Raw genomic sequence first — 20,776 nt, forward strand, 5'->3', positions numbered from 1 at the left:
TTCTTCCGGATGCCACTTATTTTTTATAAGGGTATTTTCAATAAGGGTTTTACTAATTCGAGGGCAAATTATTCCCATTTCAATTATAATTACCTTAAATTCGCAAAACATTTCCTTAGGCAAAATTGATGCGACATTAATTAATAATTTAACTAATTAATAATTAAGCATGATTACATTTTTTTAATACCGTATAATTAAATTTTTTATTTTAAAATAATTTTTTTGAGAATATTTTAAAATGATTTATGTATGTAGGAACTAGGAACTTGATCATCCGCCCCTCTGGAGGGATATGTATATACTATCTGAAAAAAGTTTTAGTCCTCCACCCTCACCAACCTCGTTTGGCATAATTAATAAAAAAAGTTAGGGAGCCTAATGGTTCTATAAATGCTTAATCCATGCTTTTTAAATTATTCTATTTTGTTTTTATTTTTTCTCATCAAACGTCACCCCCCTTCCATGGGTTAGGTGATTGCCTGCCTCCTTCCTTCGCCTTCTCCTTCTCCTTCTCCTTCTCCTTCTGTCCCACTTTCCGTCAGTCCCTTTAAAAACTCTTCACTCTCTTCATCGATTTCACCGTCGATCTAATTCCGTCACCGTTATAAGTCTCCAATTCCCGTTTTACCCTCAACATTCTCATAATTTTACAACTAAGTGCCTGCTTCACAATCTCTTCTCTTTCACTCGTTTTTTGTATATTTATTTACACGCGCATGTAAATAAAAAAAATCTCGATTTTAATTAATTGATGGGGCATAAGAAGAAGAACACTGCTCCTCGCTCTAAACAATCACCAGCGGCCGCGGTCGAAGCCGAGCCGTGCGCGACTCCCGATGCGACGTCTAACCAAACCAATACCGAACCGTCGGAGGCCGACGTCGTCGTTGGCGGCGGGGGTGCGTCGACTTACGGCGCGATCAAGCTCGAGTGCGAGCGAGCCTTGACGGCTCTTCGGCGCGGAAACCACAAGAAAGCGTTGAGATTGATGAAGGAGTTGAGTTCGCGCCATGAGAACTCGGCGTACGTGGCGCTGATTCACCGCGTGCAAGGCACGGTGTGCGTTAAAGTGGCGTCGATCATCGACGATTTAAACTCGAAACAACGGCATTTGAAGAATGCGATTGAATCGGCCAAAAAAGCCGCGGAGTTGTCGCCTCACTCCGTTGAATTCGCGCACTTCTACGCGAATCTATTGTACGAGGCTGCCAATGACGGAAAAGAATATGAAGAAGTAGTTCAAGAGTGTGAGCGTGCTTTAGCTATTGAGAATCCTATAGATCCCGCTAAGGAGAGCTTACAGGATGAGAGTCAGCAAAAAATTTTGACAGCTGATGCTCGAATTGCGCATGTGCAGAGTGAGCTTAGGAGCTTGATTCAGAAATCCAACATTGCTTCCATTTCTACATGGATGAAGAACTTAGGAACTGGTGAAGAGAAGTTTAGGTTGATTCCTATTAGGAGAGTGGCCGAGGACCCTATGGAGGTTAGGTTAGTTCAAGCAAGGAGGCCTAATGAGATTAAAAAGGCCACTAAAACACCAGAAGAGAGACGAAAAGAGATTGAGGTTAGGGTTGCTGCTGCTAGATTGTTGCAACAGAAATCGGAGACAGGGCAGCTGTATCAGAATAATGAGGGGGAGAGAAATGTGGATTCTGGTTCAGGAGGGTTGGAGAAGAGAGAAAGAGAGAGGAGGAAGCATGGAAGTAATTTGAGGAGAAACAGGTCAAAAGAAGAGAGGAGGGATTTTGTGCGGTCTTATTGGAATTCCATGAGTTTAGAAATGAAGAGGGAGTTGCTTAAGGTTAAGGTTTGCGATATTAAAGCTCATTCTGCGTCATTGAAGGATGGTTTGGCAAGTGACGTTTTAGCTGAGGCATTGGCATTTGCGGAAGAGAATAAGACTTGGAGGTTTTGGGTTTGTTGTAGGTGCAATGAGAAGTTTGCTGATTCGGAATCACATATGCATCATGTTGTACAAGAGCATATGGGGAATTTGTTGCCCAAGATGCAGGCAGTTTTGCCTCAGAGTGTTGATAATGAGTGGAATGAGATGATTGATAACTGTTCTTGGAAGCCACTGGATATTGTAGCAGCTGTTAAAATGCTTGGACGGGATAAAACCAAGTCCCGGGATACTGAAGTTAGTGAGGATTTCTACTCTGGGAATCATATTGAGGAGTGTGATGATTGCTTTAAAGATGCATTGGATTCTTCACCTGAGAAGGAGAACTTGGGTCATAGTTATAACTCTAGCTCTGTTGAGGGAAATGATTGTGAAAAGGTTGTGAGCATCCAGTGTAGGGAATGTGATGGTAACCAGGTATCTGCTGTATACCCACTAATTGACAGTTGGCCGGTGGCAGATGACACTGAACGAGTGAAACTCCTTGAAAGAATTCATGCTTTATTTGAGTTGCTTCTTAGGCATAAATGTCTCTCTGCAAGCCATCTCAGCAAGGTCATACAGTATACAATGGATGAGCTGCAGAGTTTGGCTTCTGGCTCTCTACTTCTGAATCATGGTGTGGGCCAAACACCAATGTGCATATGCTTTTTGGGAGTGCACCAGCTGAGAAAAATTGTCAAGTTCTTGCAGGAACTATCTCATGCTTGTAGTTTGGGTAGATATTCTGAGAGAATTAATTCTATTGATGATGCAAACAGTGTCAGCCCAAGTCTTGAGATTAAAGAGACTATTGTTCTTAATGGAGATGCATCATGTCTTCTGTTGGATGAACGGTTACTATCCACTGAACTTGTTTCTAGTGATGCTTTTATAGATAATGTAACTTCTGCAAATATTAGGCATGAGAATGGGGTTGCAGAGGATGCAGATGCTTTGCTGACCTGGATCTTTGCAGGCCCCTCGAGTGGGGAACATCTAACGACGTGGATGCATTCGAAAGAAGAAAAAACTCATCAGGGAATGGAAATCCTCCAGACGCTTGAGAAGGAGTTTTATCACTTGCAGAGCCTTTGTGAGAGAAAATGTGAGCATTTGAGCTATGAGGAAGCATTGCAGGCATTGGAGGATCTCTGTCTGGAAGAAGGTAAGAAACGAGAGACTGTTGCAGAATTTGGCCATCGAAGCTATGAGTCTGTGCTCAGGAAGCGAAGAGAAGAGCTTCTTGAGAGTGAAAATGATATGTTCATCAGCAGTAGGTTTGAGTCAGATGCAATATTGAATGTTTTAAAAGAAGCTGAAGCACTGAATGTCAATCAATTTGGATACGAAGATACTTATTCTGGTATGACTTCCCAGTTATGTGATTTGGAATCTGGTGAAGATGATGATTGGAGAAATAAGGACTGTTTGCATCAAGTGGACACATGCATAGAAGTTGCAATTCAGAGACAGAAAGAACAGTTATCAGTAGAGGTCAGTTCATTGGTTTGAGACAGACCTTTTGATTAAGAAACACTTAATGTTGATGCTTTAACTAACTTGTTTGGTCATGCAGCTTAGCAAAATTGATGCTCGAATCATGCGAAATGTCACCAGTATGCAGCAGTTGGAACTCAAACTCGAACCTGTTTCTGCTTATGACTATCAGTCAATATTATTACCTCTAGTGCAGTCATATTTGAGGGTTTGTAATTAACAACCTGATCTGTGTATGAGTTCATCATTTTTGTTGGCTCAACTTTATTAGTTTGAATGTCAATCTTTCTAGGCACATTTGGAGGATCTGGCTGAGAAAGATGCCACCGAGAAGTCTGATGCTGCAAGAGAAGCGTTTTTAGCAGAACTTGCACTTGATTCTAAGAAGGTTGCTCGAGGAGGAAGTGATATTTCAAAACACACAAATGATAAGACAAAGGAAAAAAGGAAGCACAAAGAGTACAGGAAAACTAAAGATTCAAAGGTTATAATTTTGGTTTTGTTTATTTTCTTCTGTTTTAGTTATTTAATTATCATATAAAATCTGTGATCCTAGTTTAACATTTTCTTACTTTTTCAGCCTGTTGGTGGTAATGAGCGGCACATAGTTCATGATAAGACTGCTGACCTGGTGTATGTTATCATTTTGCATGCTCTTTGCACAAATGCATTTCGCTCTTTTTATGACATGCTGCTCTTTTCTAAAAATTTGTTACCTGGGTAGACTAAACTGTTAACGTATGTTTAATGCATATCTCACTGCAGCTCCTTTCCAGTTGAATCTGATGGTGATAATCCAGATTCAGAGCCTGTTGTTTCTGCCAATGGGGATGACTTAAAACTACAGGAAGAGGAATTTAGGCGTAAAATTGAGCTTGAAGCTGAGGAAAGAAAGCTTGAAGAAACTTTGGCGTATCAAAGGCGAATTGAGAATGAGGCTAAATTGAAACACCTTGCTGAGCAAAGCAAAAAATCTGCTCTAATATTTGGAGAAAATGTGGCTGAGGGAATCTGTGACACATACTTGGGTCATGGTAGTAATGATCTAGATATGCACAAGTCAATGAGACTTTCATCACCGGTAAGCATCACTGTCTTCTTGCTGTTAAATGTTAGAAGTTGATGCTACCAGTTTGTATGTCCCTTTCCATGAAAATTGGACTTAGAATTGAATACTGGAGATACGCTAAGAGGAAACTTTTGCTGCTGACTTAGGGATTTCTAAGGGACCTCATGAACTTCACTTTTCAGGTACAATTGGTGTCAAAGGATGAGTTCCCACACAATTTTGAGGGGACACCTGTGAATACTGCTAATGGTGCTGCAGCGCCAATCAGATCTTCCCCCACTTCCAGTTTCCAGAACATCAACACTGCTCATCACTTGAGCATTAAACAAGGTTAATAATCATATTGAATGGTCAGTATATGGTGTAATACGTGGAGACATGTTCATCACCTTTTCATATTGTGTAGGTCTACCCAATGGAGAAACTCCAGAGGATGGTTTCCTTCCCACTGATAGACGAACAGGAAGGAGAGGTAGAAGGCATAGGAGTTCTAATAGATCTCAAGATTGGAAGAATCAGGCCTTGTCATCTGAAAAGGAAAATATTGCAGTTAGATCCGATGACAGTCACCTTACTGGTGCTGGTAAGCCTTATGCTCTTGTTATGTTTTATGCTTTACTTGTTTAATTGGACCGTTTGCATTCTTTTTCAATCTGACTTCATGGTGGTATAGAATCAATGCATATGAGTACTTAAATGCTTCCGAAGTGACTCAAGAAGAACATATTGGGATTTTAGATCACTTGGCATGGCAACATGGTAAAACATATCAATGTTAGTTGCTTGTCATTCTATGTACTGTGGAAGAAAAACGAATTGATCATATTGACTCTGGTCTGTAAAAGACAAGAGCATGAGGATTAATTTGCTTGTTTTTTTTTTCTTTTCGGTTGCCTATCAATTTTTCCTTTAATTTTTATCACAATGTTAGTTGCTTGTCTCCAACATCTGGTCAGTATTAGAGTTTATATTCTATAGATGCTTCATTGTCTTGAGCTTGTCAGTCCATGCTTAGTCTCTTGAATATGGAACTAATCTATCATGGATTTATTTATGTTGAATCAGCTGCTCCTTATTTGGGAGACGGTGGAACAAAGACATTGAGACAATTACATGCAGAGGAGGATGATGAGGAAAGGTTCCAAGCTGACCTTAAGCAAGCTGTACGCCAAAGCCTTGGTAAACTCTCTCCTTTTTTCTTCCCATTTTTCCTGTAATCTTGTCATTGTTATTTTACTCCCATAATTAATTTTTGAAGCTATTTAGTGATAGAATGGACTGTAGCATATAAAGAAAACTACATTAGTTTAGTTACTTTAAAATTTTTCCCAAGATTAGTTGTGAACTCTCTAACCTTAGATTCTGTTTTTCTTAGACACATTCCAAGCGCATCAAAAAATGCCTTTGGTTTCAAGTTTGAGGATGACACAAAATGTGTCTCTGGAAGCAAATAAAGTTGCAGTTTTATCAAATGAAGTCAGAAGTGAAAATGTGAATGGAATTGATGTCTATGGTGCAGGACTGAAGAATGAAGTTGGTGAATACAATTGCTTTCTAAATGTTATTATACAGGTTTGGTGTTAGAAGAATTTTTTTTTTTTTTCCCCTCAAGTTTTAGAATCTTCATTGCTGCAGTCATTTTTTATTTTTTGCACTACTTATCTTTTCTAGGCTGAATTGTATGCTTTTCTTTGTTCTATAAATTTAGTCGTTATGGCATTTAAGGCGTTTTAGAGAGGAGTTCTCAAGGAGGTCACCGTCAGAACATATTCATGTGGGCGAGCCATGTGTTGTCTGTGCATTGTATGAGATTTTTACTGCTCTGAGCATTGCATCAACAGATACGCGGAAAGAGGCAGTTGCCCCTACATCTCTGAGGATAGCCCTAAGTAACTTATACCCAGATAGTAATTTCTTCCAGGAGGTAAATTCACAGAGCCATTTTTGCGCCTTTGCTTCAAATAGTTTTTACATTCTATTTCTTTACCATTCCCGCTTTAATTATCGCTGATGTTTCATGACCAATTTAAATTCAGTAGTTTCTTTATAATAGAAGTTTTGACTAAGATTATGGCTATTGACAGGCACAGATGAATGATGCTTCTGAAGTACTGGCAGTAATATTTGACTGCCTTCATAGGTCATTTACTCCTGGTTCTAATGTTTCCGATACTGAATCAGTAGAAAGCAATTGCATGGGATCTTGGGATTGTACAAACAGTGCTTGCATAGTCCATTCTCTTTTTGGAATGGACATTTTTGAACGAATGAACTGCTACAGTTGTGGTTTAGAATCCAGACATCTAAAGTACACTTCATTCTTTCATAACATAAATGCCAGTGCCCTCCGAACAATGAAGGTATCTGCTACAGGGAGAAATTTATTAGACCATGTTTGTTACATGTAATAATGTCCCTAATCCTTGTGACCTTTCTACCTCTTTTGCCCTTTCAGGTTATGTGTGCAGAAAGCTCCTTAGATGAGCTCTTAAATCTTGTAGAAATGAATCATCAATTAGCTTGTGATCCAGGGGCTGGTGGCTGTGAGAAGCTCAACTACATCCATCATATTCTCTCAACTCCACCGCATGTTTTCACAACAGGTGATTTCAGAGTTATGAAGACAAATCATATCAGCATTGTGGTTTATAAACTCATACTGATGGTCGTGCTTCGTCTTGCAGTTCTGGGCTGGCAGAATACATGTGAGAGTTTCGATGACATAACGGCAACACTGGCAGCCTTAAGTCCTGAGATTGATATTAGCATTCTCTATCGTGGGCTGGATCCGAAGAGGAGACATAGCTTGGTTTCAGTGGTATGTATACTTGGATGAACTTTGAGTATATATATTTAATGCTGATTTTTATATGACGACCCTTTTTTTTCTTTTTCTTTTTTTTTTCCTTCTCTTGGCTGTGAATTTAGATTGGTGGCTTTGCCTTATCTTGAGTTTGAGAAATTAAGATGTAATAGCAAAATGGGGGCTTGTGTACTTGAAATTGATTAATTGTCTTATATTTGACGATAGCCTAGTGATAAAGACAGCAATGTTAAAACATTTCCATTCAATGTTTTGCAACTTTTCAGGTTTGCTACTACGGGCAGCATTATCATTGCTTTGCCTACAGTCATGATCAAGAACGGTGGATTATGTATGATGACAAAACTGTGAAGGTTGTTGGTAGCTGGTCCGATGTTCTCAGCATGTGTGAAAGGGGGCACTTGCAACCTCAGGTTCTTTTCTTCGAAGCTGTAAATTAGATATATAATGATGTTTATCAATTATTTGCTGCAATAGGAGAGCATGGAGTTTGTCATGGGGTGGCATTTGATCACTGTTTGTGATTGGAAGTTGTTTGTATAGTGACGCCATTGCATCCTACGTCCTTGCAGCTGAGACAGTAATACTTAGTACTCACAGTATTGTTTCAAAAGAAGTTAAGAAGTTTTGGTACAATATAGGAGTTGTGATAAAAGTCAAGAGTTTTGTGGAATAATTAAAGAATTTTGTAGGAGAAATTGTCTTTTTGGGAAGAATGACGTGCTGAAGGAAATTTCTGTTTTATGTTGACGAAAATCAGAAAATTAGAGTAGAGCCTGAAATGTAGTTTTTGGTACAATTGCGTAGGAGTATTTTGTCCGCATAAGTTGGGATAGCTGTCCATGGAAATTTTCACCCTTTTTTCCCTTTTTTTTAATGGAGTTTTCTAATAAGCACTTTGGTGGAGAAAGAGAGAAGTAAACACCAGGTTGGCATTGATGAATGCATTGGAGGAACATGCCATGCTATGCGGTTGTTACCAGGAGCACACCTAGAAAGGGGGAATAGTTTATTAGGAACAAGAATCTATGCGAGATATATTTTCTTTAATGAAATATTTTCTCCCCCCAAATTGAAAGAGGTTGTGTACAGATATTGTGGTCCGTCCGGGCCCTTAAAACTCTTTGTACTTCAGCATATTAGAGTAAATTTGTTTTCATTATGATGCTGATGGGGTTAAAATTGTGAATCATCTTGTTCCTCTTGATCTCCAGAGTGATGAGGATTTAGCGTCCATTTTTCAGTCATGTCCTGGGTTCTTTTCGGGTGAATTGTTACCGCATTTGTATTTCGGACAACTCCCCTTTACTGAGTAGGATTTAGCTTATTTAGGAAAAAATGAAAAGAAATACAAATTGCTATACAATTAATCATATTGTATTTATGTCGCTTCCACCCTTCCTTTCCGCACTAAACGATCTGATGAATTTGCTGTTTGCATGTGTCAAGTTCCCATTATTCTTATTCTTTTTTTTTTTTTTAATTATTCGTGGTTTTTATGTTTGGGTCTAATCTAATGACATCCAAAAATGGGAATTTGGAGGGAGTTATGCTTCCACTGAATTTTGCCCTAACCATCCCGAACCATCCAAGCTACATTACCCTGGCAAGAGACTCCTTTTTTTGATAAGTTCATTGAAGAAACGATAAAAATGTAGTTTTGTTGCAGTAAAGCATTTATTAGGCCCTTACAAAGGGAAGCCATCAATCTTTTATCTCTGATTTCCTGCGGTTGCTTATCTGTCTGCAGTCTGCAGGATTTATATGCCAGTCCAAATTAATAACTAAAATTACTGGCTAACCATAGAACCCATACTGATTATTACAAAGAAGTGTGGCTATTTGACACTAACATCTAGATTTGCAAATTAATTAAACACGGTCGAAGCAAGAACATCCGAGCAATTATCACCATTTTTTTTTATTAGGTCTACCACTGCCTACAATGAGATTGTGAGCCAATTACATTATATATTTACATAATTACATCCCCAATAAAAGTTAAAAGCAATCATCAATTCATCATCTTATCTCTCGTTAACAACACATCAATGCATTGCATGCTGAAAAGAATTTCAAGCCAAGTAAGGTCTGACCGTAAGTGGCCCAAAAAAAGGGGACTTTGCTTTTGCTTTTGCAATAGTAACACGTGTCCCTCTCTCCCTTCCTTAATCTGTCAGTTATGCTCAATAACTTCCGAAATAATCGCTTCCATATCTTCTCTATCTTGAACTTTTTACTGAGTCTATTCATATCCAGTAAATCCGCTCATATGAGACCTATTCAGATCAAAGGGTGTAGTTACTTAGTTACCCATTTCAGTTTCAATCATCGACTCTCTCTCTCTTTTACTATATCATCATCAATAATCATCTTCACTGCCCTCTTCGTCTTATGAACACTCACACTCTCTCTCTGCTTTCTTATTCTTGAATGCTAGAAACATGACCCTTAAGGGCGGCACCAGCCAAGCCTGTGCTGTGTGCAAGTACCAAAGGAGGAGGTGCTCTGCTGAATGCCTTTTAGCACCATATTTTCCTCCCGATCAACCGAAAATGTTCCAAAATGCTCACAAGTTATTTGGTGTAAGCAACATTGTCAAGATTATCAAGAATTTGGATTCTGATGAACAGAAGGCTGAAGCAATGCGATCCATCATTTACCAAGCTAATATACGCGACAGGTTTCCTGTCCATGGTTGCTGGGGCATCATCTGTCAGTTACGGTATCAAATTTGGCAGGCGGAGGAAGAGCTACACGCCGTTCATGCACAACTTGAGATGTACAGGCAGCATTATCAACAACAGGTTTCGACCATGACTGATGATGTTCCTTCACAATTAGAACTAGGCATAGGCATGGCACCACCTAATGCTCTCTCTCTTTTTAACCATAATCCACAGCAGCAGCAGCAGCCTTACAATGCTGCTGCTCTGCCACTCTCGCAGCAGCATTCTTTGCCACTCTCGCAGCAGCATTCTTACTCGAATAACAGTTACAATTCTCCTTACATGGATGTCAAAGATAGTAGTGTTTCCAATTCTTTGTGGATACAACATCCGTATGCTATCAACAACAACGCCAATTCTTTGGCGATTCAGTCCCAATTAATTGCCTCACAACCCCTTACGATCCAGCAGGAAGTCGTGCAGGACTACGACGAGATGCATCCCTTTTTTGATACAATCGATGACAGGCAGTCTTACATAGATTCCAAAGAGGCTTACGAGTCAAGGTAATCAATCTTGTACCATGCCCTTACTTCTTTATTTAGTGATCATTGAAATTCGTAACAGTTTGTATTTTCGCTTGCAGCTCGGAAGAATCATTGAAAGACACAACACAATCCATTGAGCACGTTGCGGAAAACGAACTGAAGAGCGCTGCTGCATGTTTTAGTCTTACCAGTGTTAATTGATCAACAAACCCGGAGAAGATTAGTGCCATAATATATATATATATATATATTTTATTTTTGTTCAAGTTGTCATATTGTTTTCATAGGGTAGATTCCACAGTTTTGAGCCTTTTTGTTTTTTTTTTTATAATTTCATTTTCTTTTTTCGGTATATTTTAAGCTTTTCGTAGCCGCCTATCGTAGATCTTTAATCAACTATTCACTTAATTAAATTACATGTTATAGTTCTTCAAATATATTTTTTTGCATTTTGTTATCTTTTGTACTTTCAAGTACTTCCAAATTAATAATTTTATGTGCATTTTTGTGGGACTTCATCATTAATTTGGAGCACTGGCAAAACCTAGTAGTTACCAAACTGATATATTTATTTTCAAAAAGAATAAATGCGTTGAACCTGAAATTCAACCAAATCCAAGCACAAATAGATTTATCATGGACAATAAAATAGATTGTTCAAATGATTAAGCAGCAATAAAGTGCTTTCGTTCCATCACAAGCACAAAAAAATTATTGATTCATGCATAAAGAGTTCATCTTTCTCTACAAAGTAGCTTTGAGTCAAGCAATTACTCCACCACCCACTATCGAAGAGAGAATCATACAAGCCTAGTGTTGTAAGATCCACAAAAGGAGCATTTGTGATAAAGCCAATGGAAGGAAGCTGCTCCTTTCTTCTCACAATCGTTACACAGTATCACCTGTGATTCCTTTCACAGTCCATCAAAAAATATATCTGGTGATACATTTGCAACATTTAAAGGTATAAGAGGATTACGAACCTGAGTTTGGCCTAAATACTCTGGTGGCATTTTCTCCTCTGCCAACAGTGCATCTAACATACTAAAGTACACCTACGAAAAAAAGAAAATTCAACAGTAAAAGCTTAAAGACTTTTCCCCGATAGTTACAAGCAGGCATATTCCACATGCGACAGTCAATAATGAGCTTTTTATAAAGATTCAATAACGAGCTTTTTAATAAAGATTTTGGAATTTATAATTCTAGAATAAAGCCAATGTACTAGACATCAGCAGAAAATCCAAGCCAAGGAATACAAGAATTTATTATGGCGAATTAGTAACTGACCTTCATGTCCCCAAGTGACTTGCTGCAGATAGGGCAGGTATAGTGGGTACAAGTGTAATCCTAGAAGCAGCACCAGAGTTTTCAATAAAGCCGTCCATATAATAAAAAATCTCAGAGATGGACCAGGCCAGAATTACAAGAGCCATGTACCTGGAAACATGTTGAGTGCATCATATGGCCACATGGAAGGGCCTTCGCTGGATTGGTAGAAGAAAAGAGGTCTTCGTGGCAGATTGGGCAGTTATCCATAAAAGATTTCTCCCTACATATATGCACTTGGAGAGACCGCGACATGCAAGCATTGCAATTCATGCAATGAAAATAGTCAATGCCCAATCCCTTCCCTACTCTGCACAGATTACAATAAGGGCAGTGGTAGATTTCCCTGTTGCAGGATTTCTTTTAGAAGCTCCACAATCAATAATTAATATACCTAATATCAACATACCCAGATAAGATACGCCAAGTAAATCTGAACTTATCCTAGACTGTTGCAATTTGCTAAAAAATAAGTGGAACACGTAAAAGTATTTTGATAGGAAAGATCAGATATGTTTCTGCCAAAAACTCCATGAATTCAAATTTGAGGTCATGCAAAAGAATGTATAATAATTAAGTGAATCTTTGAAGACAGCATATCGATAGCTAATCATCCCAAAATGAGAAGGCTTGAAAATCATCAATTATGCTACATCACCTTTCGTCATCAAATAATTTGCAGATCCTGCAATAATATCTTGCCATGGAAAAGTTCCTGCAGGAAGTAGTTGAGCATCTGGACTCAACTGGCTGAATTATCAAGCATTTCATGCACATCATCTCTGATATAGATTTTCTGTATGCATATTGAAAAATTAATATGAAAGTCTGCGGAGGAGACGACAAAAGCCTCAAAATTCTAAGCATGAAAGATAGAAAGTATCTGACACTGTTGTTACCTATCCAATGCATGATCAGCTACCTCATCATGGCAGCGTATGCATGTATAAAGACTGTTGCAGCAGGTGGCCACAAGCTTACAGTTCCTCTTGTAATGTTTGCAACCAAAGATTAGTTTCTCAGTGTCTCGATAAGATGGCTGCTGACCTGGAATTTCTTCCCCACTACTTGAGATGGTTACTTTTGAATGTGTCATCTGTTGTCCAGTGATCCAACGGCTGAACCATGTGTGGATATGAGTGTCATGTTTCATAAATTTACAGTGCAGAATATAGAGTTAACAACAAATATTACTAAGCTGCCTAAGCATGTTGATGCCTTCTAGTTCTAGCAGCACATTGTCTGTACAATGCACTTTGACATAAAATGCAAGCATGCGCCATTTTGGCTACAGTTTGTTTTGAAGTTGATCATGATTAGAACCAATCCATCCAATGTCATCTTTTATATTTGGGGAAAAGCATAGTTGAGAGAAAAACCATTTGCATTGATGGCCATGTAACAGACAATCTTGACAGTTTTCTCCAAAGAAATGTCCAGAACTCGGATTACTAGAATGAATATGAGCATGACACCCAGCACAAGGATGACTTGCACACAAATTGAGATAGTCTACATTTGCATCATAAAAAAAATAATAAAAAATGGATAAATCCTTGACTATCCTCTAGAAAAGAGGGAATAAACCAAAAGCTTTAGTTGGAAGGAAATGCTTATTACCTCATTAGCAGGTTCTGGATTATAAATGATTTTTTCTGAGGATCTAAGGAAGAATCACGCGATACTCTTCTGATTGCAGCCTCCAGACTTTCTTGACTCACTGCCAAAATGTTCTCATGATTCCTACACTTCTCTGGAAAATTTTGACCTGGTTTATCAATCCAAGCCATGAGACCAACCGCTTCATTGCTTCTCTTCTTGTCACCATCACTACAAAGCTTTATACACTTTGAACATTCATAATTACTTAGTTCTTCAATAAAATTTTGTTCTTTACAGCCCACACTACTCTTCCGTAACGGCCCAATATCAGTCCCATTGTAATTGTTTTGTGTAAAATTGCTGCCTTTATTGCAAGATTCTCCATTCCACTCTTCAGGAACTTCTTTAGACAGATATGTTGAAATAATCTCCAAAGGATCTCCAGCAAATATGGGAGAAACACTTGACTCTACTCTTGCACTGGTCATATCATACCCCTCCCACCATTCTCCTAACCATTCTTCAAACATTGTACACTTTGTGGCACTGCACCACAAGGACATCATGGCATTCTGTTCTCTTGGTGTTAACGATGCCATCAACCATGGTAGCATATCTTGTAAAGTTTCTGCCCTTATTCTTCCAAGCATGCATTTTATGATCTTTTCTTGCTCCTCAATAGAGAAGCATTCTCTGAATAAGGGCCACAGTTCAGTTTCTTCACGATGTATATGTTCTGATAATAATTTATGCATCGATTTGCATATATCTTGGAGCCTGATGCATAATTGTTTATACTTCAACATTCTCTTATCCTGTACATTTGATTCATTACTAGAAACCGAAGCCTGTAATTCAAGCATCTCAATCAGAATGTTTGAAATCTTTTTAAAATGTTCAGCTTCCAATCTGTGGTCAATGGAGTATGAGTGACTAATATTCTGCAGTTTTCCCTTTGCCTCCATAGCAGGAAAGGCGATCTCATCCTCTGCGTCACTATGGATTTCATATAGAAGTCGTATTAGATTGAAACGCCGGTGGAATTCCACAAGGAACAGAGCATTTTCAGCCAATTGAGCTGAACCAAAGACAAGGTAATCCAAATCTTTCTTCAGTGCCTTGTGGAAGAAGAAGATGAGGTCCATTGGGATTGGTTCGTCAATTATGGAACCAGAACAACTCTTTTCAACTGAAAGCTTTGGCAAGGGATCGAATGTCCTTATTGTTTGTGGGAAAGATATGAGCAGACCAGTTCCACTCGAACATGATGTCTCGTACTTCTTAGCAGTGTGGAATGGAGAAGATGAAGAGTATGGATACCATTTGTTGTCCTTGTCGGAAAAAATTGGATCAGTTTGTCCTTGTTTTGTTCCTTTACAAGCTTCAACATCCGGGTGCAAGGAAGAAAATTCAATGGCTTGCTTCTCACACAGAAATGAGCATTTGCTTTTGAACATTTTCTGCAAGTTCATTCTGAAATTTTCAACGGAGATTTTTCCTGAACAGCCAATACGGAACCACTCCTGTAATAGGTATGTAAATGATTTATTGATAAAGGGGCCTCCATGATTTATGCCATAAAGAATGGACCTAGACTCATCCTCAGATAAGTAAGCTGAGAACCAAGTGATCACACACTTTAGTAACCCGAGTGGCATCATATAAAGGGTCCTGTACAGAAGGTGCTGCTGCATTTCAAGGCTGCAGCACTGGTCAAAGATGGTTAGCACCTCATAATAAAAAGGACAAATTACCAAATGAAAGTAGTGAAGAAAATATTATTTAATTAATTCCCCGGGCCTGAGATTAAAGTAAAATTTACTAAAGTTGATCAGATGGACAATAATTCAGGAATTACAAAGGTATTATAGAATATTCAAAGTTACTGTTAGTTTTTATAAGAACATTAATAAACAAAATAAACAGTATACCTCTGTTTCTTGAAAAGCAATCTGTTTCCTGACATCTATCACAAAAGACTCCAGTTCCCAGATGAGCTTCTCCACAAACTTGCATGGAGGGTTACTGTTATGAAAATAATGGTATAGCAGCTGCTGTAAAGGTTCAACATGAAATTGTTCTTTAGGACGAGCAGGACAGCCACTGGGAAGCTCATTTATCCCAGGATAATAAAATCTTTCCAATGCAGTGCTATAAACGAGAAAAAACAACTTTTAGATTTATCATATTCAATAATTATAATGAAAGAAATAAAGAAAGAGTTTCTACTTGACACCTTGAATAAGTAGAGTCTATGACAAGGAAATACTTGAGCAAAAAATTAATTACCCATAGAATATAAGGACATCAACAAGGAGTTTCAGCTGGACTGCTACAGAATGCAGATCAGAAAAAGCATTTGAACTTTTCATTTGAAGTAGGCTTTCCAGAATTCCTTCCAAATCTTTTCTTATGATTCTGTGCCAAGGCAGAAGGCCACTAACTGGACTCTGTTCAACATTTGCATGTAGACCACAAACTCTCTTCCGATCCCGATTTTCTCCAGAATAACTCTTAGATTGGAGCAATTTTGGGATGCTTTTCATATTTGCAGATCCATCAAGATGTTGAACTATTTTCTCGTTCTTAACGAAAAAATCCCAAAAAGTGGGTTGGCTGTTGCTGTGAAGCCAAGAAGTTAACACCTGCAAAAATATATTTAAACTGATGACACTCTGGAAGATTATTTGAATAGGGTGAGAATTTAATCCTGAATCTACCTCTTGCAGTGTTGTTTCCTCAGATACAATTTCTTTTATACAATGTCTGACTTCTACTTTTGCATCCTCGGAGAGAAAGGACAACATCCATGGCAAAAGCACCTCCAGCAGCATTACCGGAACACTGCACAGAAATTGACACACAAGTGAAGCCTGTTCTCTAGAAGAGAACTGCTTCACCAGCAAAGGAAAAACCTGCATCCCCACAGCTAGTATGTTATTACACTCAACACTGCCATATGATATAAAGGATCATTTATCATAAAGAATTCTAGAATTGCTTTATGAAAAAAAAATATTAAAATAATACTAGAAATTACTCAAAGTTAAAACCAACAGATACTTTGTTACAAGTATTAATTAAATGACCAGTTAACTCATAACATATATAGATATGAAGCATCACTGTAGATGGGCAGAAGTTTGTCTGTTGCAATATCAATGGACACAGATCCAAAGGAGTCTCCTTGTTGAATTTAATATGCTTAATGTGGTACATTCTTTTAAAACTGGACCGAAGGCTGAAAAAAATGGGAGGAACTGCTAGCCATCCGATGCCTATTCTTGATTTCTTTGTATTTCTTAAATGCTCATTTATGTTTTCCAATGTTGAAACATTCACAGTCAGGATAACATATGCTGAATTTTGACCAAACTGACATTATCAGCAATACTCCACTAGAATATGTGAAGTTCTGCAAGCTGAAAATATTTCCCCAATCCTAAATCATTATATCTCCTCACTAGTGAACTTTTTCAATATTATCATCCACTCTCTTTGTTCTACTACATGCTAGCTGCATAAAAGGCTACCTCGTAAGCAGTTTAAGGCGCTTGAACGTAAATTTCATCTTAAGTTGACAATCACTTTGTTGATTGTTTAATTTAGCTCATCTTCATGAATGCCACCTTAATTAACAAGTGAAGCAGTTGGATATTTTTAACTTAAAACATACTTACGAAATGCCATGCCATATCAAATTCTAATTAATTATGTGTTGTAGAATGATATGTAACTAAGTCATGCCAGAGGTCTTAGAGCTGATCATTCAAAATTGAAATCATTAATTTAGAAAAATGTAGTAGTCATGTCAAATTAATTTAAAAGTTTTTACCGACTGATTACCAAGTGAGAAACCATAAGTTGTTTGAACTAGGTAAGAAGCAAAATTCATGACTAGCGCTAAAAGTGTACCAGAATAACTTGAATTATGAGAAAACATATAAGCCTATGAAGTTCCTCAACCAAGCAACATTACCGTAAAGGTGTAGAAAAATATATATCTACCTGCTCTTCTTCTTTCAGCATGTGCTGGCAAATGAAGGTCTTGATGGTGCCGATGCAAAAGACAACTTCTTGAAATGGCTTGGATACATTTTCACTTCCCCCCAGTAAAACATTCAGGAGATCAAAAACAGAGTCAAAGAGCTCATCTATACTTTCATGTTCAAGTGAATATGTAGAGACCACATTTTTTATATGTGCGTCTAGTGCTAAAAAGATCACCTGTCAAGAAAATATAAGTTAATTTCACTCTTGAAACCATAGTGTTTTACAAGGAATGCAAAACGAAGGGAAAATTGGGGAAAAGGATAACAAATATCAGAAGCTAAAAACAACATTATCACTAATTCCTGTTTTCTCACTTTATTTATGACTAACATCCAACTTTTTGGACCTTTTGGTCAAATTGCTTAAATATATACGTCCAGAATTGTAACTGAGGTCGTTCCTAAATCCTACTCGTTTGACTTGATAAAGTTTTACAGCCCAGTAAATTATATAGATTTTAATTAATGGAAGTCAGAGTCTGAAAAATTCAACGTTTACGTTCTTAGAGCAAGTTATCATAATACCCCAAAACATTGGCCCCGGGAAAATCAAATAAATCCAAATGCAGCCTCTTAGAAATCCGCAGTTCACAATTATGGAAATCTAGTTTGAAAACTCATCAATTATCTCTTCATTTAACTACTTGCTCAGTTTTCAAAAAAATAAAATAAAAATGGCACGTTTCTAAAAGAAGCTAAACAAAAATAATAACACCGGTTAAATTGAGTTCTCTGAGAATTGCCCCAAACAAATTTGTAATAAAGCTTTTTTTTTTTTTTTGGGTTTTGGGGGTGGGGGGGGATGTTTTTTCCCTCTTAAAATTAAAGGTTTGAGCATAGTCGAAATTGTAAGCTTCATCCTACTTATGAACTAGTTTAACTAAAAGAGTTTATTTTGACTTTTCTTAGTAGCATTTTCTCGGTAACCAAACAGAAATATTGAAGCGTATGAATTAGAGTGTGCGTGAGTGAGTGAATTAAGATGACCTCGTCTTCAGCCACACAGTGATACTTATAAACAACTTTCAAGAACTCGAATCTCCGTTGGAGCTCGAGTATGAGCTTCCGGTCGTGAAATCCACGCTCCAAAGCCGTAACCGCTAAGCGATGAAGCTCGACAAGCTCGGCGCGTTGAGCCTTGTGGAAATAAACGAGGAAAAGAATCGGAGCATCGGCAAGGCCCACGCCGGAGAAGGTCTCGGACTCCGAAAGTGGAGGCGCTTCGTCCTCGTCCTTGTCGGCCGCGTTCTCCGTAGAATCTCCGCCGTCCATTTACAGACTGCATCAACGACGATAAAGCGAAGGGGAAGGTTTCGCATTGGGGATGCTGCTCGATTTAACTCTCTCTGTGTGTCGTGTTTAGTTTCTTTGAATAGAAATTATTTTTAATTTTAACGTCTACTTGAATTTGGTTTTTGATTATTGTTATCGCCACGGAGGTGATCGAGACCTTATACCGAACGGCCAACGGTTGTCCGTATTTCGTTGCGATCGTGTGGTTACTCCACGCGCCATATATTTTATAAAAGCGGGGGAGTAACGGGGGCCCATATGCTCCATTTTTCATCCGGTCGAAGAATGCATGTCATAGAAATTCTGTTTACTACTTACATCTATATTATATTTTTATTATCTATTTCATTCATTCTGTTAGAGATAACATATAAAATTAACATTTTTTATTCGTTTATTATTTTACCTTTTTTTATAGGATTTTATGATATTTCTAAGTAGTTTCACATCCAAATTTAAGAGAACATGAAAACGATTAGACTTATGTAATTATTAAAATAGTGCTTGCATTTTTTATTTATGGGCGAGGATACTTCCACCTTATTATTTCTGTAAGCCCACTCTACTTCTAAAATATATTCACAATAAATGCACATTATTTCTAATAAATATAGATCAACAAAAATATTTGGCATAATTAATCAATTGAATCACTCTTATTCTTTTACTTTTTTTTTTACTATTAAGGTTACTTTAATATAAGTTGTATTTAATCATTTTATCTTTATGACATAAAATGAACCAATTACGTGAAGAAATATGTGTTCTTATATTTAATATTGTAGCTACTTAATTTTTTTTACTTAGATTAACTTTCTAAATGAAGTCTAATAATTTTCAACATTTCACATATAAATGGCATAAATTTGATAGCTTAATAATTTACATGAGTATTGGCTTATAAAGACATTATGTTAGCTTAATTAAGGGCTAATAATCATACTAATAAAGTAGAATTGACTATTTAAAAACAATAAATTTTGTAAAAATAAATTAAAAAAAGTTGAAGTTAAAGAAAATATTTGGTGCTTTTAGCTTTTAAGGATAAAATAGTCAATTTAAATTTAGGGTAAAATAATCTTAGTTTTCAAACATAATAAAAAAAAATCTAAGTCACAAAAAATAAATTAAGATATAAAAAAATAAATTAAGAATTTAAGAAGGATTTACTTGATTGATTCTTCATAATTCTTCTGTATTTGAAATTTATAAAAATAATGGGAATTTTTTATAATTTTCTTTTAGAAGTATGGTAGATTTATAGAATTTGTGGGGTAGAAATATCACCACCCTTTATTTATTTATTTTTTCTAATCCTAATAACTTGGGGTCAAATTTTAATTTTAATTTTAAAATATCACACCTTGAATAATTATTTTGCCCTCATTTTCACAAGTAATTATGTTATCTCTTAATGGAAAGGATAAAACAAGTAATTAAAAGTCTAATAAGATTGTAACTAGTAAGTATAACATTTATAAAGGATAAAACATGCATTCTCCCTCCCCAGTTTTTTTCCTTACTATTTTCAAATAATAAAATAATTTTTTATACATATCAAGTAGATCCTTGATGAATGATGATCCCTTGCAAAAAAGAGTAATGATGTTTGTACAGCAATTGAAAAACAACACTAAAGTCAAAATATATATATATTTTTTTTTACAGTGAAGTATTTTTTTTAATTTTTTTAGTGATTATGTGTTACTTTTGTGTTACTTTTTGTGCACAACAGCACATACCACTACTCCTTACAAAATGTATAAATTGTCTTATAGTTTATGTGTATCTGTTACAAAGTAGACGGCTACACTAAAAATTTAGATTAGTTTGGTCCATTTTGGCTTCTTTTAGCTTAGTTCTTAGTTTTATAAAAATAAAAAATAAATAATGAATTTTGAAACGATTGTCAATTTTATGATTTCGAGCTATAAAAGTCAAAAAAAATAATTTATATGTTACGTGTTTTATGCAGGCAGCTGATTTTATTACCATGTGCATG

General features: G+C 36.9%; 3 protein-coding genes across 4 annotated transcripts; 2 read left to right on the plus strand and 1 right to left on the minus strand.

The window, feature by feature from the left end:
• Positions 1–334: 334 nt before the first annotated feature.
• LOC102612465 (uncharacterized) lies at positions 335–8,446 on the plus strand. Its single transcript, XM_006476608.4, has 14 exons — positions 335–3,385; positions 3,468–3,596; positions 3,681–3,872; positions 3,969–4,021; positions 4,154–4,469; positions 4,640–4,787; positions 4,864–5,040; positions 5,523–5,636; positions 5,833–6,029; positions 6,166–6,381; positions 6,542–6,817; positions 6,913–7,060; positions 7,142–7,275; positions 7,548–8,446. The coding sequence occupies exons 1-14, from the start codon at positions 755–757 to the stop codon at positions 7,719–7,721; spliced, it is 4,905 nt and encodes a 1,634-aa protein (XP_006476671.2). The 5' UTR covers positions 335–754; the 3' UTR covers positions 7,722–8,446.
• A 350-nt stretch (positions 8,447–8,796) lies between these two features.
• LOC102612967 (LOB domain-containing protein 27-like) lies at positions 8,797–11,004 on the plus strand. The gene is made up of 2 exons (XM_006476610.4): positions 8,797–10,516; positions 10,597–11,004. Exons 1-2 carry the CDS (start codon positions 9,726–9,728, stop codon positions 10,697–10,699), a joined length of 894 nt encoding a protein of 297 aa, XP_006476673.2. The 5' UTR covers positions 8,797–9,725; the 3' UTR covers positions 10,700–11,004.
• Positions 11,005–11,102: 98 nt separating this feature from the next.
• On the minus strand, positions 11,103–19,060 carry LOC102613268 (zinc finger protein BRUTUS-like At1g18910). Of its 2 annotated transcripts, none has more exons than XM_006476612.3 (12): positions 18,469–19,060; positions 17,438–17,656; positions 16,150–16,344; positions 15,719–16,074; positions 15,361–15,580; positions 13,448–15,138; positions 12,727–12,945; positions 12,486–12,623; positions 11,939–12,137; positions 11,789–11,848; positions 11,482–11,553; positions 11,103–11,400 (listed from the first exon to the last, which is right to left on the minus strand). In XM_006476612.3, the coding sequence occupies exons 1-12, from the start codon at positions 18,751–18,753 to the stop codon at positions 11,299–11,301; spliced, it is 3,756 nt and encodes a 1,251-aa protein (XP_006476675.2). In that variant the 5' UTR covers positions 18,754–19,060; the 3' UTR covers positions 11,103–11,298. The 2 variants fall into 2 exon arrangements, with proteins under 2 accessions (XP_006476675.2, XP_006476674.2); XM_006476611.3 differs by having other exon boundaries at positions 11,939–12,173; positions 18,469–19,059.
• Between the last annotated feature and the right edge of the window lie 1,716 nt (positions 19,061–20,776).

The sequence above is a fragment of the Citrus sinensis genome, chromosome 3 (assembly GCF_022201045.2).
Source record: "Citrus sinensis cultivar Valencia sweet orange chromosome 3, DVS_A1.0, whole genome shotgun sequence".
NCBI lineage: Eukaryota > Viridiplantae > Streptophyta > Magnoliopsida > Sapindales > Rutaceae > Citrus > Citrus sinensis.

Coding starts and splice junctions, on each gene's coding strand:
- LOC102612465 (XM_006476608.4), top strand. CDS start 755: ATGGGGCATAAGAAGAAGAACACTGCTCCTCGCTCTAAACAATCACCA. Junction 5,041..5,522: donor CAGTCACCTTACTGGTGCTG/GTAAGCCTTATG, acceptor ATGTTGAATCAG/CTGCTCCTTATTTGGGAGAC. Junction 6,382..6,541: donor ATAGTAATTTCTTCCAGGAG/GTAAATTCACAG, acceptor GGCTATTGACAG/GCACAGATGAATGATGCTTC.
- LOC102612967 (XM_006476610.4), top strand. CDS start 9,726: ATGACCCTTAAGGGCGGCACCAGCCAAGCCTGTGCTGTGTGCAAGTAC. Junction 10,517..10,596: donor AAAGAGGCTTACGAGTCAAG/GTAATCAATCTT, acceptor TTTCGCTTGCAG/CTCGGAAGAATCATTGAAAG.
- LOC102613268 (XM_006476611.3), bottom strand. CDS start 18,753: ATGGACGGCGGAGATTCTACGGAGAACGCGGCCGACAAGGACGAGGAC. Junction 15,581..15,718: donor GATGTCCTTATATTCTATGG/GTAATTAATTTT, acceptor TCTCGTTTATAG/CACTGCATTGGAAAGATTTT. Junction 11,849..11,938: donor TGCACTCAACATGTTTCCAG/GTACATGGCTCT, acceptor TGCTGCTTCTAG/GATTACACTTGTACCCACTA.